At 33.1% G+C, this 17,136-nt stretch overlaps 1 protein-coding gene across 7 annotated transcripts in view; it reads right to left on the minus strand.

Annotated features, from left to right (window-relative positions):
- The window catches only part of Eip63F-1 (Ecdysone-induced protein 63F 1), a 207,746-nt gene extending 194,595 nt beyond the window's left edge, over positions 1-13,151 (minus strand). For 2 of the 7 annotated variants that reach the window (XM_089636776.1, XM_089636775.1), the window contains exons 1-2: positions 12,865-13,001; positions 10,175-10,324 (exon numbers count right to left, since the gene is read on the minus strand). In XM_089636776.1, coding sequence (XP_089492902.1) covers positions 10,175-10,252 — 78 coding nt within the window. In that variant the 5' untranslated portion in view covers positions 10,253-10,324; positions 12,865-13,001. Of the gene's footprint in view, positions 1-336; positions 521-10,174; positions 10,325-12,864 lie in introns of those variants that run through there. The other 5 variants (XM_089636778.1, XM_089636780.1, XM_089636779.1 and 2 more) reach the window with 5 other exon arrangements.
- Between the last annotated feature and the right edge of the window lie 3,985 nt (positions 13,152-17,136).

A 17,136-nucleotide genomic window follows, 5' to 3' on the forward strand; every position in this document is an offset into this window, starting at 1 on the left:
GTGCATTCATCGAATATTTTCAAAACTCTACCCTAATATTGTTTATCTCGTCCTCTACCAAAAAAATCCTCAATAATTTCAATATTTGTTGTGTGACCGAGCCAAAATATTGTTGATTATCAATACCCTAACTTTTTCTATATTTAAAAATTTGAAAAAAAAAATTCGGAAGTTAAAAATAACGAGTTTAAAATGTGTATTATCTACTTTCAGTGGAGAAAAATCAAGCTTTTAAAAATTATTTTGTTTCACGTTATCACGTGTTCATTTAATAATAAACATTTAAAAATCCAGAATTTAATTTAATTAAAATAAGGCAAACTAAACAATACTCACTCTCAAACTATGCACAAAATTCACTGAACCGGTACAAGAACAAAGCGCACTGAAAAACTTGGAAATTTTCTGGTTCGAAATTTTAAATTCGAATTACGCACCACGGTTAAATCCCGCCTCAGGAAACTAGCTGACTGCAGAGCGCTCTGGCGGCACTCCGCGCACTGACTAGTTACTCGTTACTCGAGCAGAGTCGAAGCCCTTCCCGCGGGGCTTCCCACGTAGCGACCGTTGCGCCTGCCGGGGGAAACTGGAAGCTTTCCACAAAGCAAACAGGAGCATGTTGGGGCATGCGCTTTTCACTGGTTTATGTATTTTGATGGGGGCTCGGCCTATAATAACCTTGTTTACATCATTATAAAAAGACGCTCTGTGATGACAGTTAAGTCAACGTTTCTATTATGAGATTTTAGAAATATCTCTTATTTAAGAAAGTTATAAAGGAGTTTTAATACACAAAAAGTCATATTCGAAATATCTGTTAAATTTTAAAATAATAGAAAGATGTTAGACCATTTTGTAAACTTCAAAATGAGAAAAATTCCATTAAAAAGGTATTGAAATCAGGGTTGATTAGTCCCTAGTGTCCCAAGAATAACTCGAATAGAAGTCATCATTCCAGTGAGACGTATGTCGTATCTGGATTTGTGTAATACTGATGGGTGACAGTAACCACTTTTGTACAATTAACGGAACCATTACAATAGGAAAATATTAAGATATTTTTATAGTGCAATTTGTCTTTAATAAAAGCATCTATAACTAAAGTAATAACTTCGATTTCAAATTCATTCCGTGGATTATTGTTTCAATAAATACGTAAAATACAAGAATCTTGGACAGGAACCTTAAAAAATATTATTTCTTTAGACGAGAACTCTTGATATTAACATGGTCACACCACAGCTAGAAATAAATTCATTATATTACTGCATTGGGTGCCCAAACAGATGTGCATCGATGAATCAAATCAGATAATTGACTTATCATGCACATATGTATCTATGACACGATTTCTGTCAAATACTTTGCCAATTGGCATTTAATTTAGGCACTTGAATTATCTATCTTTATGTTTTCGGTAATAAATTAATACAAGCACTCCATTTGATCAAAAATAATCTAATATAGGTTCACAGATAATATATCCAATATGATTTCGCAATATTTATTTATGGGGGACACAGCTCTAAAGAGAACCAACCCCATTAAAATTAATTTTCAGATAATGATATCTAAAGATATATCTGCTTTACCAAATACTCAGATCATGAAATATAATAATATAAATTAGGTGAAAAGAGTTTTGATCAAATCGTGAAAATCTTTAATACTTGCGAAGCTTTGATGATTTTAAAATAGATTTCACCAATGATATTATTAGACTAGGATCACTTTAAAAATGAATATTATGATTTCCTCGACAATAATAATCTAACTTTATGTAACACGGACTTATTTCAATCTTTTTTTTTTAAATTACTAACTGAATTAGTCTTGGAATAGTACAGAAACTTCTACTTTTGAAGTCCCATGAAGAAAAATATGGTAGACTTAGATGTACCAGGCCGTATTACTTATAGAAATATTTATTTATTTATTTTACGTTTATTAAGGCTTTAACATACATTTATAACAATATTCAAGAAATTATACTGGTATATAACAGTGCAGGAAATGACTTTTTAAAACACATATATAAAAAAAATATTGTTGAATTTGATCCACACAGTATGTAGGTACAAAATATAAATATAAAATATCCAAAATATTTTTTTTTTCACCCGACAAAATACTGTTAACGTGCAAAAACTGTAATACTGTCAATTTAAATAGCTTCATCAAAATATTCCCCTGCTTGAGGAAAAAAACTTCAATAAGGTATGCTTATATAAAGAAATTGATGTACTAAATATATCAACAATATCGTAGTATTTGTTTCCTAGCTGTTGAATCCGTCGCATAGGAGTGTGATATTGGGACGTTGATATAGAATTGCTACAATAATATGGTAGTTCTTGTAACTGACCTGCTTGGAGTATGAAAAGAGATTACATATAATAAATCAGGGGTATCAAACATTGAATTAATGATTTTATACAAACAGGTTAAATCGGAAATGATTCTACGATCAGATAATTTTATTAAATTTAATTAACAAAGTACGTTGTCGTAATTTAAGTTTTCTCTAGGAATGCCCATTTTAAAATTTACATATCTTAAAAATTTATTTTGGATTCTTTCAATCGCATGTTACTTATATTATTATTATACTAGGTACCTACATATATATAACATTTATGGTATGATTGCTGATGTTGAGGGCATCTCTACGAATATATATTATGAACGTGATGCTAAAATGCTTTATTTCCCATATATAAAAACATATGCAATAGGTTCGTTTACTTCTTGTAATGCAACATTACTATTTCAATTCAAACGGAACTGGCGCCCTCGCATTTTTTCTCTAGTAAGTATTAATCATAAAAAATACTAATTTCAGTTGTGTGACTGTAATCCTGGTTCTATTGGAGTTATAATATCCAGTGATTTTTTGACGCGTCTGCACTAGGAATTTTATAAATAAAATAAACGTCAAAACGTGAACGTGCACGGAGAAAAATGAGTATTACTGATTTATCAAAAATCTCTTCAAATTATTATAATAAACGGGACTGCAGGCCGTTTCCTGATAAACTTTTAATAAATTCGTAATTATATCGGAACACGTGTTCATGCACCTGTGGAGAAGCAGTCGATTTAAATTTTAAAATTAGTGTTAATTAATTTTTAAAATATAAACATATGAATTAATTAATTTTTAATATATATAATGGACAAAAGAGACATCTCTGATCAGTTTTGAATAGATTTTGCTCTGCAGGTGAGTGATAAACGAATTACCGACACCTTTTCATTGATCAGATGGATTCATCCAGTTTGTATCATTTGTCAAAAGAGGTCTATTGAAGACTAAAATGTTTGAAATATTTTTTGACAATAATGTGCAGTGCGTATTATTACAATGTGCTGATTCATCTTCATTAATAATTCTACTCTCTTGAGAGCTGGTTGATCTTATAATCTCATAGTGCGAATTCAAATATATTTTGTGCTGAGTTGCCGTTTGCCGCAGAATTGAAGATCAAGGAACAAAACTCATTGCAAGTGGGATTCTCTGGTGAGTCTTTCTGTTTATATGTATTTGGTGGCTGGTTATAAGTTGTCTTCTCCTGCAGAGTGAATTCATTGATCAATCCATTTTTTTATAGGGGATTAAAATATTCCCTGATGATCTGTGCTATTTACAAGCCAGATTATCACCAGCCTGCGTTTGATTTAGAAATATATAATGACGAATTGCGAAAATGTTAGGATTTTTATGGGCACGTGTTATATCGTGACAATACAATGATATTCTACTAAAAGTTTATCAGGAAACCCATCAATTTATTCGTTAATGGTCTACAATCCTGTTTTTAACAGAATAACGAATAATTTGAAGAGGTTCTTAATAAATTGACAGTATTTTTTATCAGTAAGTTTTCTCCGTGTGTCGACGGGAACAAAATACCAGGAGCACATATAAGTCATAAGGTAATTTGTGTTAATTTTCGCAGTGTGATTGGCACTAATGTCACACATAAAACATTTATAAAATAATGATAAAAATCAAAACGTGAACCTGCCAACAAGAACAAAATACCAGTAGCACTGAATAATATGATTGGTATTTCCATTTGGTTATTATTTTAAACATTTATTATGCCCAGTGATAGCAGTTGTTAAAAAACGAGGGGATCATATATATTTAAAAAAAACAAACTTTTTTTTCCCGTGTATTTTTACTGGTATGCGCTATTATTAAATCAATTGTTTTCTTTCTAACAGTGTTTTCATGGTATGACCCATAATATTTACAAAATGTTAGGGGTCCCTACCGTAATTTAAAGTTGTGCAATGCACGTAGGACATGTAGGTAATGAAGGTTCATGGAATAATGCAACACCGCTAAAATTTACAGGTGCCACCGAATATTGACATACAGGAATACCATTGCATTTTGATATTCTCGTCAGAAACTAATCAGTGCAAATAGCGGCGTGCGGTAAAATAGGTCAAAAAATTTGCGGACAAAGATATATTTATAACAGATTTTACTTTACACATTTTTTTTTATCACAGCCCCGCTTTGGGCTTTTATGTAACACTTATAACTTATATAACACACTTCGCGGAAGAAGCAACATGGCGCGCTATCTCCGGTGTATGTAAAAGGTAAAGAAATCCTCTAGGCTATCTTTAACCACACTGAAAGGGATCTCTTTATCAGTATCAAATATTCGGCCTAGAACTTATTCAAAACTTTGCTGGAAGGGACGACACATCTCTATACCAGTATCAGATCTTGAGCCTTCGGCCAGCTCAGGATCTCTGTAAGGTTCAAGGCCTTGCGCTCGCTTTTATAGGCTGCCTGCACTACATTCTTTGATAGGTAGCGGAAGGGCAACTGATTGGTAAACTGAGCTGCATGTCCAATGGGACATCTACGGTGATCTCTTGTAGGTAAGAATGATGTGTTAAATGAGAGTGTGAAATTATTCGAGCTCGCGCGGTTTCTTCTAGTTATGTATTTTATATATTTTAACTGACATTCATATTTTTGTTTTCTACATGAGGAAATGTTGTATTTCCAGTTAAACGATTTTACTGATAAAATTAAAACAATTCATATAAAAATAATCTTACTGCATGCCACTGGAAAATACTTACCGGAAAACCTTGAAGCGTTTGTATGCTTTTCAATAATCGTCAACAGTAGACATGTCAGTAATGGATAGGAAATGCCTATTTTTTGTACAAAACTACATTACGTTATGTATGAAAGTACAGGTAAATTTCATACTTTCTGTCAAAAAAATCTAGATCATTCTTAACATAAAATTAATACCGTGATTCAAAGTAACTAGCAACTGCCATTTAACATTTTTTAGGTTCTTTTATTGTGTACAAACTTGAACCAATACAAAAATCAATCGTCTATAAAAAGTAAGTTTGTGAATATTTAGAAAAAAACATTACTGACCAAATGCACTTAACAGAGAAAACTTTTTAATTTAATTGGTTACATGCAATATATTATGTAGATAGGAACTATTATATTTACATTAAGGCGATGCCATACGTAGTAATGCAAAATCATGTGGTTTTGGTTTGAAAATTTAGTGGCCTAGAAATGTTTCAGATGCTTTAACTTTTACTGCGAGTAGAATACATCTTGGACTTTGAAATAATCGAGTATTTTTTACATAAGTCTTTTTATAATCCCAGAAAAAAATAATGTATAAGGCCTATGAAAACTGTTTTAAAGTTCGAAATCTCCTACTTCAGTTATTTATAAAATGATCGGAATAAAATTAAATATTTTTGCCTGAACATCCACAAAATAAAATAAAAGGCACTTTTTGGCCATGTTTTTTTCTTGCATAAATCAAAACAGGCGGATGGTGTTAAGCGGGAATTTAAACCTTATCGCCATCTACGTAAGGGTTGTTATTGATAGCGGCTCAATTTAAAATATTACACGACGTAGTGCATCGCCTTAATCTGATCTACATTGTATTAATTGGTTACATGCAATATGTTATGTGGATAGATACTCTTATATTTATATTAATCTGATCTACATTGTATTAGTTGGTTACATGCAATATGTTATGTAGGGAGGTACTTTTAATATTTATATTAATCTGATCTACATTGTATTCATTGGTTATATGCAATATGTTATTTAGAGAATGACTCTTATATTTATATTAATCCGATCTACATTGTATTAAGTTTAGAGCCAGCGCAGGAACCACATATTGTTTACATACGATGTACTTAATCCCATAGTTCTAAAATTAAACTTTAAGTGCACAGTTTACACCCGCGCACAGCAATGAACGCTACCTATAAAATGGGAATCTAAACTGGGTAACTTTATTTCATGGGAAACCGGACAAGAGTCTCAACTACTCTCAACAGTTCTGTTATTATTTCATCATCGGCCGGTTGCTTCACAGTACTATTATTTTTTTTATATAAAGCCGCGCAAGAGTCCCAACTGCTCCCAACCGTCAGGTGCCAGTGAGTCTACGTCATTCCCAATAAGGGTACGTTGTGAGGCTGAAGATAATAGGGACGGGAAGAAAATGTGGAAGGGGGAGGTCGGGGAGTATCGGGCTATTCAGATTTGGTCACCAAACACGATCAAAGTAATTTCAAGCAACTTTTCAATTCTGAATTGTTGTATATATTACACCGGAGTGATTCTGAGAGTATCTGCCACTCTGGAACGTGCCGCAAATATACTATACATTATTTTAAGTGAGTAAATTGTGAAATAATTACTCAAATAAAATTTACTAGCGAACGCCGGGATTTTAACCCGCGAACTCTGGATTGCTAGACAAGAGCCTTGCCCTTCGACCTCGGAGGCCTATTCACACTATATTATTTATTTACTACCCGTGAAAAATCATAACACATTTTATTTTTAGGATTTGTGAAGGATTTTGGAATTGTTAAAAAAATATATATGCATTTCAAAAGATGATCAGAAAATTACCTTTCGAATGAACACCTAGTTACCGTTAGTAAAATTGAAAAAATACGATATCTCTGTCAAAAATTTAAACAAAAGAAAAACACATTTAAAATACAGAATAACTGATTAAATCAAACTTTTTTTCAAAAAAAACTTATATTAAAAAAATATATGGATATATTATATTTATATTTTACACATAACATTGAATCACTGAAGTAAGAATCGTGGCTCCCTTATCAGGCACAAGAGCTCCTCTTTTCTGATAAGGTATACATGACCAATTATGTACCTAAATATTATATTTTGCAAAAAAATGTATGTATTAATGTAACTATGATCTATATTAAAATAATAAAAAAATAAATAAAAAAAAAAAAATAATAAAAATAAAATATTTTTGGTGCCTACTTTTGAACTTGTCTCATTCGTTCTTACAATAAATTTTGAAAATCAAAGCATATCCCAGTTGTTAAGTTCGTTGAACACATAGAAACAGAGACACAACACCTAAATTATTATTTTAATGACGTTGATGTTGACCCTTTTTGAACTGAGTTATATTTGTTACATTATTAAATTTTATTTTGTTTTATTTGGAAAACCAACAGTTATAATATTTTATAAAGTGTAGCAGTATAAGTAATATAAAATACAACCAATAATAGGTTTCCATTGATGGATCTTAATTATTTAGTGAACATAAGAGAAAAGTTACATTGGCCTATGGGGATGGGATGGGATGGAGGAAGGGAAGGGTATGGGATAGATCTAGTCTATGTGATGAGTAACATGCTAATGTAAATGTTATTTTATGATTTTACATTTAAAAATGCGAGGTGTTGTGTCCATATCCATAGTACCTAATGAGGAAAATCTCAAATTGTAATATTTAATTGTTGAAGACAAATTAGCTATTTTTAAACGAAAAATTGAAACAGAATAAGACACGGTCGCATCTCGGACTTGAACCTAGGACCTGCGCCTTGCTGGGGCGCTGCCCTACCTCCTGCATCCCGCATAAAGATAGCAGCCAATAAAATGTGCGACAAGAAAATGAATGCAGTCAAATATGACCCAAGGAAATAGGGTCCCATTAGCTCAGTTGGCAGAGCAGTTACGTTCGAACTACGATTCTCAACGATTTTTCTGAATTCAAGTAATCATTTAGTTTTTCAAATGTGTTTAAAAATATTCAATGTTTTTGTTTAATGTATTAGACGTACGATCTTTAAGAGGGAAGTCATATTTATATTTTTATTTTGTGTATCCTTCATGTAGGATGTAGGTATTATGTAGGCCTTTGATTTCCTTAAATAAATTAATTGTTAAACCTGAATATAATTATTCAAATGGTTTAGGGTCATCAGTGAAACCACACCATTAAAATATCAGACGGCTGCAAAAACACTTCGGTTAGCAATATATTGGTTTATTTTTCTTACAACAAAGAAAATTTACCAATATAATTCATTATAGACGTAAACAAAATCTCTGGGGATAATTCAAACAGAAAATTCACTACGTGTATTGTATCTATCCTGTATTATTTAAGTTTTTCGTGGTTTTCTGAGATGTCAATATTTTTCTAACGAAGATTAGATCGCAGATTGAGATCGAATTGGACTAATCGAAGGTAAAAATAGTGGAACCAATTTTTTCGCTTACTATCTCATTAAAACATAAATATTAATGGGAATATTCTGAATTCTCGACAAATCAGTTCCAATTTTAAAAATAGTCAATTAAATAATTTCCTGTTAAAAATATTAAAGTGTCCTCATAGAGTTTTAGGTCTTAAACATACGACAACTCCACCTAAAATTTTCGCTAGTATATTTCCTGTTCAAATATAAAAACAAAACTCTCTTACAACACAACTACAACACCAGAACAATAACCAACGGTCACTACAAAGTACCTTCACTACATACCACGTCAGCTCAAAGACTTCTTCCTAGCTCCTAAAATCTTTAACCTTATCCCTGAAAACCTAAAAACCGTGAGTCAACCCCATTCCTTTAAAAAACAAATTACGAAATGGATCCTTACACACGGAATACATTACAACTACAATACCCATTCATTCTACACTCTATCAATTTAATCACCTTTCAGACAAAACATAATATATCCTTATTCCCTTAGTTAGCGGTTTAGTATGTACATAATTGATTAGTATAATCGATTTACTAATAATTTCTCAAATTTTTCATCTTCTTATAATTCTCTAACTTCTCCATCCTCTTCTTGCAACCCAAACTAGCTATACATCATTTTTCTTTTTCATATTATAGTAATGTATAGATTCTATGTCCGCACACTGTAAAATTCACCCGCCATAACACAAGGTCATCCCTAGCATGGAGGGTGAAATATCACAAAAAAACCTCATGTACTCTCTAAATCATGTATCAATAAAAAAAAAAAAATAGGTCCGAAGTTTATCGCTCGTCTGAACTCTCCAAACAAACACTTCGCAATTTTATTTATACTTTCAAATTGTGATGCACATCATGTTTGGAGCATCTTTATACAACCGTACATTTATAGGTACATGCATAGAATAAAAAAAAGCTAGAAGTGCCTTCTATGCAAATTTGAATGGAATCAAAGGTTCCATTTAGACCAACAGCTAAGCGCTCCGTCTCACTTACACTCGTCTGACATCGTAGATCTCCATCCCATTGAAGGCAAATATTTGGAACATGGAACAAATCACAAGGCACTCCTTGTGTAATTCATTATTCCATGAGTACAAAGTAAAGAATCAATTTCAGTAACGTTTTCTCAATTTGACATGTTTTGTTTTAAGTCAGTTTATTTGCTGTTAATGTGTATTTATATAAGTGGAACTATAGCGGAGTTCTCATTGGCTTATTTCCTAATGTATTCTTAAAGAGTACGGCAAAGGGAATGCATAAATTTAATGCAATATTTAATTAATTTTCACAACGCAGTAAAATTATCATAATCTTTTCTAATCTAAAAATATACTTTAATTTGTCATGTTGAAAATATGAAAGGTTAGCAATTGTTATTTACTATTTATTGAATTTTAATCCAACAAAACACTTCACATTACAACGATTAAAAATAGTAAAACAGGGAAACACAAGATGCATTAATTTATACATAATGCAGGAATAAAATAATATTTATCTAAAATTTATCAACAACAACACTTGCATAATAAGGTGGTTCGCTAAACTATGTATTGACTTAAGTGATGTATTTATTTACCATATCGCTATCTCCCTTTAGGGGTAAGCAGAAAAAAGCACCCATCATCGCGTTAACCATTACAGCATGGCCAGACATGACTGATTACGTTGCGTCAACTGCATGGTAGTTCATATTAGAGGAATGAGAGTGAGTGTGGAAGTTGAAAACCTAGAAAGCAAAAATAAAACGAATGACAAACTCATAAAACTAGCAAACCTTATTAATGTACGGAATTTAAAAGTAAAAATTTTGAGGTATTATTCAGTATTGTACTACATCCTTCTTTAGCAAACGTTTCGGATAGCATTACAAAGTCTATAATCAAGGCAGATGTGTAATCGAAAGTTATTTTTTAAATTTTCTGTATTCTTATTTGCCAAATGGTGAATCGTTTAAATTTATTGAATTCTAAGCTCGTGTTCTTTATACAAATAGAACGGCGTCATATGCGCCTCACAATAATAGTGAGTTTATGTATGTACATGCGATACCGTGCTGCCAGCTCCAACCTCTAATAGTATAGTATAATTAAATTGGTTTTCTGCGTTTAGTTTTGATGTAGCCAATAATTTCCGGCTGGCAATAACTGATAGCTTATCATCGTCGTCTTTAATAATTCATTAATATTAATGAATTTCAATTGCCTAATTAGATGTGTTCTATGTTTTTTGGGTCTAATGAAAAAAAAATGCCCGGTTTAAATTAAATGATCGGCAATTGCTGATTTGTCAGAATGACTGAGTTTACATGCTGACATATTTTTGAAGATCGTTCATTATGTCTGGCCTACATAAACCTTTTCACATCCAGAACAGCCGAGTTTATAAATTCCATCTGTCTCGGTTTTTAAACTTGTTTTTTTCAGGCCTCGATAATTCTTGTATTTTTTATCGTGGTTCCGACAGTTAAGACACTTTCACTGTTTAGAACGTTGGCTTAAAATGGAGGCAGCACGGCATAATACCCCAAAAATAAATCACTGTAATACTTTTTGCCGTGAAAATCTCAAATCATATCAGTTAAGCTCTGTTCACATTGGGTGTCAAAAGTTCTGAATCCGAATTCCCATGTTCGTAAATTCACAATCTGACTCGGGGATAAATGCTCAGACAGGTGTCATTTGTGACGGTTAGAAACAAATCCGAAATCTCAGTTTTTTATTCTAAGTAAATGACTACATAATATAATATACTCTCAAAGTTTAACGTATCAAAGTATTACAAATTTTACAGATTTTCATATGAAAACCCGATTTAATTTAACCCGTATGTTAGATTTCTTTCAGACATTTCCCTAGAGAATTCTGATATATTGATAATTAATACACAAGTATTTTCATGCACTTCTCATATCAACAAAATTAACACATCTGAGATTGATTCGAGTATGAAATTTACAGTAGGTAATCACGACACCTTAGTCGTGGATGTAATGAATTTTGACGTTTGCAAATTATTTGAGAAAATTCATGTTTGCAAATATTACATACGTTAATTATTTTTCATTTTCAACCATTAGTATTAAATAATATGAACAATGACATACGTTGAAGTAGCAACTAAATTTGATTGCATTTAACTGGTTTCTGCAACTTGTGCTTTTTATTCCAGATCAGAAATTTGCCGGGCTGCAACTCTTATAACAACACTCTTGTCAGATTACATCTAAAACGTATTTTGAAGAGTCCCAATGTGATCAGCGCTTTATTGCGCTTCCAAAACAACATATTCAGTGTCTATTTACATCTTGTCGATGCAGCGCAATAAAAACTATTTACGAAGACGTTCTAGCTGTCCTATGCCCGCCCGCCGTCAAATCTAATTCGGTTTCATTGTGTCCAAAAGATTAATATTCCTCCGTTTCTATTTGTAAACACGAAAACGTAGCAGAACACTGGACCCGAATGGCGCATTTCATGTCAAACTCCCGTCGAGCTTCGGGAAAACCCCGCTAGATGGTGGTGACACCTCGAATATTAGTACATTTTCATGGTGATAAATGAAATTATTTATCAACAAACAAAAAAATGTTTTTTCGACAGTTTCTAACAACATATTAGTTGTTAAAGACAGCAATCAATTGATCCACCATGATATTCGTTCAATTAATCATGTTCCATCATTGTAATTAGACTGATTTGTACATTTGATTATTACATAAATAAATTTACTTAGTATTTACTTTAATTTCACTGTTATAACGTCCTACATTTACTGTGGGCATAATGAAATGATTTCATAAAATAATATTGCATAATTAGTCGTATATATAAGTAAATGCAGTAGTAACTGTCAAGGTAACTTAACTTCCAGGGTATATTAGAATATTTTACATTTGATTTATGTTGAAACACTTTTCTTGGAGTACCATGACCTGTTGCTTTGTAGTTCGATGGTGAAATCACTTCCCAACACGCAAACTGTACCTCAGTCACTTTAATGCCGGTAATTTTAACATAAAATTATGATATTTGTATTATGATAATAAATATTAATGTAGACTTCTCAATCGGCGAGTTGACACTCGACAGATGTACCTATAAATTAATTAATAATTAAATCTTGCAAAAAAAACTCGCCTAAAACTACCGTTAACTACAGAGGCAGAGCGATGATGATAGTGAAATCTACATAAATATATACATGAAATAGTAATTAATAAATCATTAGGTTGTACGGCTATTAAGATGAGAATAAGCAAAGCCTTACTTTGGGCTTGTACAGATGAAAGCACCAGCATACGCACATGCTAGCCGACACTAGATCAGAACATGTTCAAGTCGCACGTGCTAAATACAATCGGAAAAGCACACACAGTTAACTGTTACGTACTTCGAACTTGGAGAAGAGCGCGGAATAGATCATTCGTGACGGAAAAGCAGATATTACTGCAGGAACAGAACTGGGAACAAACGACGGAAAGCGCGTGTAAGTAACCGGCGAGCGGGTCTGGGCGCTGACTGAGGACTAGCAAGCACAAATCGTGTTTGGCAACAACATTGAAACGCCTCCCACGCAGCTCGTTCAGTCCGTACGAACTCTCCGTACGCTCAGTATAGTCCGTGTAATCCGTTTTCACCATTGTTCCTCTTCTTCCCTCATCGCCCATTCTCTGTCCCTCCTTGTTGTCGTCATGTGACCGGGGCCAGCTCGCAGCGTGCCTCTATATTCTATTATTGATAGGACTGCCGCCGAACTGGGTCTAATTCGGATGCGACGATTGAGCGGCATCGAGTTGATTGCGTTCAAAATAGTTTCGACGCAATCCGCAAGAGAGCCAAATATAACTCGCATTCTCTCCAAGCACATTTGGCAAATCTGCGATGAGAGAAAGCGTATCGATAAGTTGTTAAAACATGAGAACCGGAGTGGGAAGGGCATCGAATTAACTCTTTATAAACTACTAAACGGTTGTCAGTTTCTTTCTCGTACACGACCCCACTGAGAGACTGTCTGGATTCTCCCTGCCTCGTAAACTCCATAACAAAATAAGGTGCTCCAACAGCCGCTGTGCCTGCATGATGCATAGATGGGGGCAGAGTCGGTGATGTGTGAATGCGGTGCTGTGCAGACCACCAAATGTAAGGTCAACGAATACCCGCTTCATTCATTCACCACAGGAATTTATGATGTCCACAGGGCAAAGCTTGAGGCCCTAGATTGGCACTCAGACTCCCCATCCATGAGTGCCCACCATCTATCACTTTGTCACCTTGTCAGCTTTGAGGACATTCCTCTAAAAATCACTTGTCAGCATCTATATATCTCTTCACAGTTTTATAAATAAACACACCAATATTTCACACTTTCATACTAACGAGAATCTAGTCGATGCGTTGGGATGACTTGTCCGCCAAGCTAAAAATACTGGGTTAAATCCGGTCTTATATTTTGTCATTTGCTTTGTTTGCAAGTCGTTAAAGACCACGATCGGTGACCCGAACTAGCAGAGTGCAGTGGGCAGCTGTTTATTATTTACTTATATTATTTTTTGGCAACTGTATGACATTCCTAATCCATTACAACGGTTTTTCACAACTTTGAGAATACAATAAATATAGTATTTTTTTACTACCGTTATTCAGAATTTTTACACTTCGTACTTGAAAAAAAAAATTAATACGTGGTATCTTGTATGACATCGTAATGATGACTAAGGGTGGGTTGTTTCACAGAATTTGAAAAATGTATGAAATTTTAAAGTTAACGTTCAAGTCCTATGAAAGTTGTTTTCAAGTTCTGTTATTATTTCATCATGGTCCTGTTTGTTTCACCATACTTGGTTGGTAACAGAACTGTAATAGGACTTTCACAGAACTTGAATATTAACTTCGGTGACTGAGTTGATATCGCGTTTGGGTCTCACCTAGGCTTAATGTGTTCAATTCCTCGGCTGGCTAAGTCCTCTATCACAACACAAGCAACATTTTCCGCTTACTGTGGTGGTAGTAGAAGATTTTCAAATATTGTTAGGTTATTTGTAATCCGGGAATGTTTGTCTTTCTTTAAAAAAAAATGTTAAACAATCTGTCCTAAAAACATATATACAACAGTAAAGTTATAGTTTTTTTTCAAAACCAAGTTTACCAAGTTCACGTATACTGTATTTTTTTACGTTTTTGCGTTCGAACTGTACGTTAAAATTATCACGCTTCTTGTATTTATGTTCGATTAAAATTTGTATTAATTTTTATTATTTTTACTTAGATACAAAGCAATTTAAAAGTGACAAATGCTCCCAGAAAATTTTAACCTCGAATAATGTTGAGTTTTTAAAAAAATACCTATAAAACGTAGTCTCATTTATTTAGATTTCATAGCCCTGTATTTCTACATAATGCTGCAAATTAAAAATGGCTGTGTTTACTATGAAATTCCAGAAAAAACCTTGTGAAAAATTCATGACGCTAGAGCTCACTATTCTGAGTTTTCGCTGCTTCAGCCCGAGCACTCCGGTTTTCTGTTAGATTATTAAAACAACATGTATTAAAATGTACTTACTGCAACCCGTGAGTATTATTAATTAAAATAATATAGTATATTGAGTAAGTAGGTATAATGCAAATCTGGTAATAATAATCCCTACATCCGTGGTCGAGGGAAAAGACTCTCGACTAATAAACTAAAGGTCACAGGTTCGAATTCCGGCGTGCGCCAGTAAATTTTATGTTTAATTATTGATTAATTTGCGTTATTTCACCGTTTATTCATTTGAAATAATATATAGTATAGTTGCGTTACATTCCGAGTTCAAATTCCGGCGTGCGCAAGAAAATTTTATTTGATTAATATGTATTATCTAACAAATTACTGTTTTCGGCACGTTTCAGCGTGGAAGATACTCTCAGTATCGCCATGGTGTAAGACCACCATTCAGAATTTAAACGTTGCTTAAATGGCTTTAGCCGTGTTTTTTGACCAAATATGAAGAGCCAGGTATTCCCCACCTCGCTCTTCTCCGTTTCCTTCCATCTTGCTACATTCAGCTTCACAACCAGAGATGTGCAAAATGGGTACCGAAAACCATTTGAAATGCAAAATGGAAATGGGTCAAAACTTTTCCATTTGAAAATACAAAATGCAAAATGGTTTTTAGAAAAGCATTTCAAATGCAAAATGCAAAATACCTATTTTCAAAATGCATTGAAAATGCAAAATGGTTTCTCAGATCAAACAATTAAAATAATTATAGAATTTTTATACTATTTTGTCATTTAGTAATGGACATCAATGTAGAACAAACATATTACATGATGGTAAATCCAAAAACACCACGACTACAGATTATGAAAAAATTTGCGCGGGACTAATGTTGCCAACGTAAAAACATAGAAACTGCTATCTAACATTTAATATTACAGCGCCATGGCCCCATGTTCAGTATTTAAATCAGTATTTTTTGTAATGGTATCACTCGATTGCCAGGGCTCCTACAAGGGAGCAACTTGACAAATGTAAATTTTCTCTCATAGCGAGCTTGAGGACCGACTGATATTTGGGGCTTATGAAAAAAAGATGAATGGAGATAGTAGGAAGAATGTTGCAAATAAGCATTTAAAATGCAAAATGGAAAATAACCATTTTGCATTTCGATTTGAAATAAGGCACATCTCTGCTCACAACATACCCCAATTGGGGATGCCATATTTCAAGGCTGCATAGTTCATGACTCAGATGAAATTACGCGCCGAAAATAGTTAATTCCAGTCGGAAAAAACTGAGAATTGATAATACCTATAATATTTGTATTATGTTAATAAATTGTTTGCAGAAATATGCTATATAATTTGCCTATACGCTAGGAGACAATAAATCTAACATATTAAAAAATAGTATTATTATCGCATCAAATTATTTTTTCTCATATTGCTCATATAGATTGAGCACTCGTAGCCATATCATTTATAAATGATGTGAAGGGTATTTTTATCAACCACTCGTGCATTCGATTGAATGAGTTACTTGAAAACTAATTACTGAGGTGATCAACCCATATTTCGTAATATTAGATTATAAAATAAATTATCACATTTTTACTAACATACGTTTTTTCAGACTCGTGTTTCCAAAAATACACAAATGGGTATGACGTTTTGAAGATGTCAATATTATGTTTATGATAAATTGATGCTAAGTCAGTTATTTTTATACACCTAGACTGTCGACTGTTTAATAGTTATCTAGGTAGGTTATTATATGATTGGGGACAGAGCAAGCGCAGTCTTGCCAAGACGCTGATGATACAGTCATAATGCCTTACACATCACCCTTTGAGATTATTTTTCATAAAAACGGCGCTATCCAAAAATACAAATCATTCGAGTATAATTGATTACAATGATCACCTACCTACTACCTACTACCTACTACCTACTACCTACTACCTACTACCTACTACCTACTACCTACTACCTACTACCTACTACCTACTACCTACTACCTACTACCTACTACCTACTACCTACTACCTACTACCTACTA

The sequence above is a fragment of the Hesperophylax consimilis genome, chromosome 10 (genome assembly GCF_061612785.1).
Source record: "Hesperophylax consimilis isolate HC1 chromosome 10, BYU_Hcon_1.0, whole genome shotgun sequence".
In the NCBI taxonomy this organism is placed as follows: Eukaryota; Metazoa; Arthropoda; class Insecta; order Trichoptera; family Limnephilidae; genus Hesperophylax; species Hesperophylax consimilis.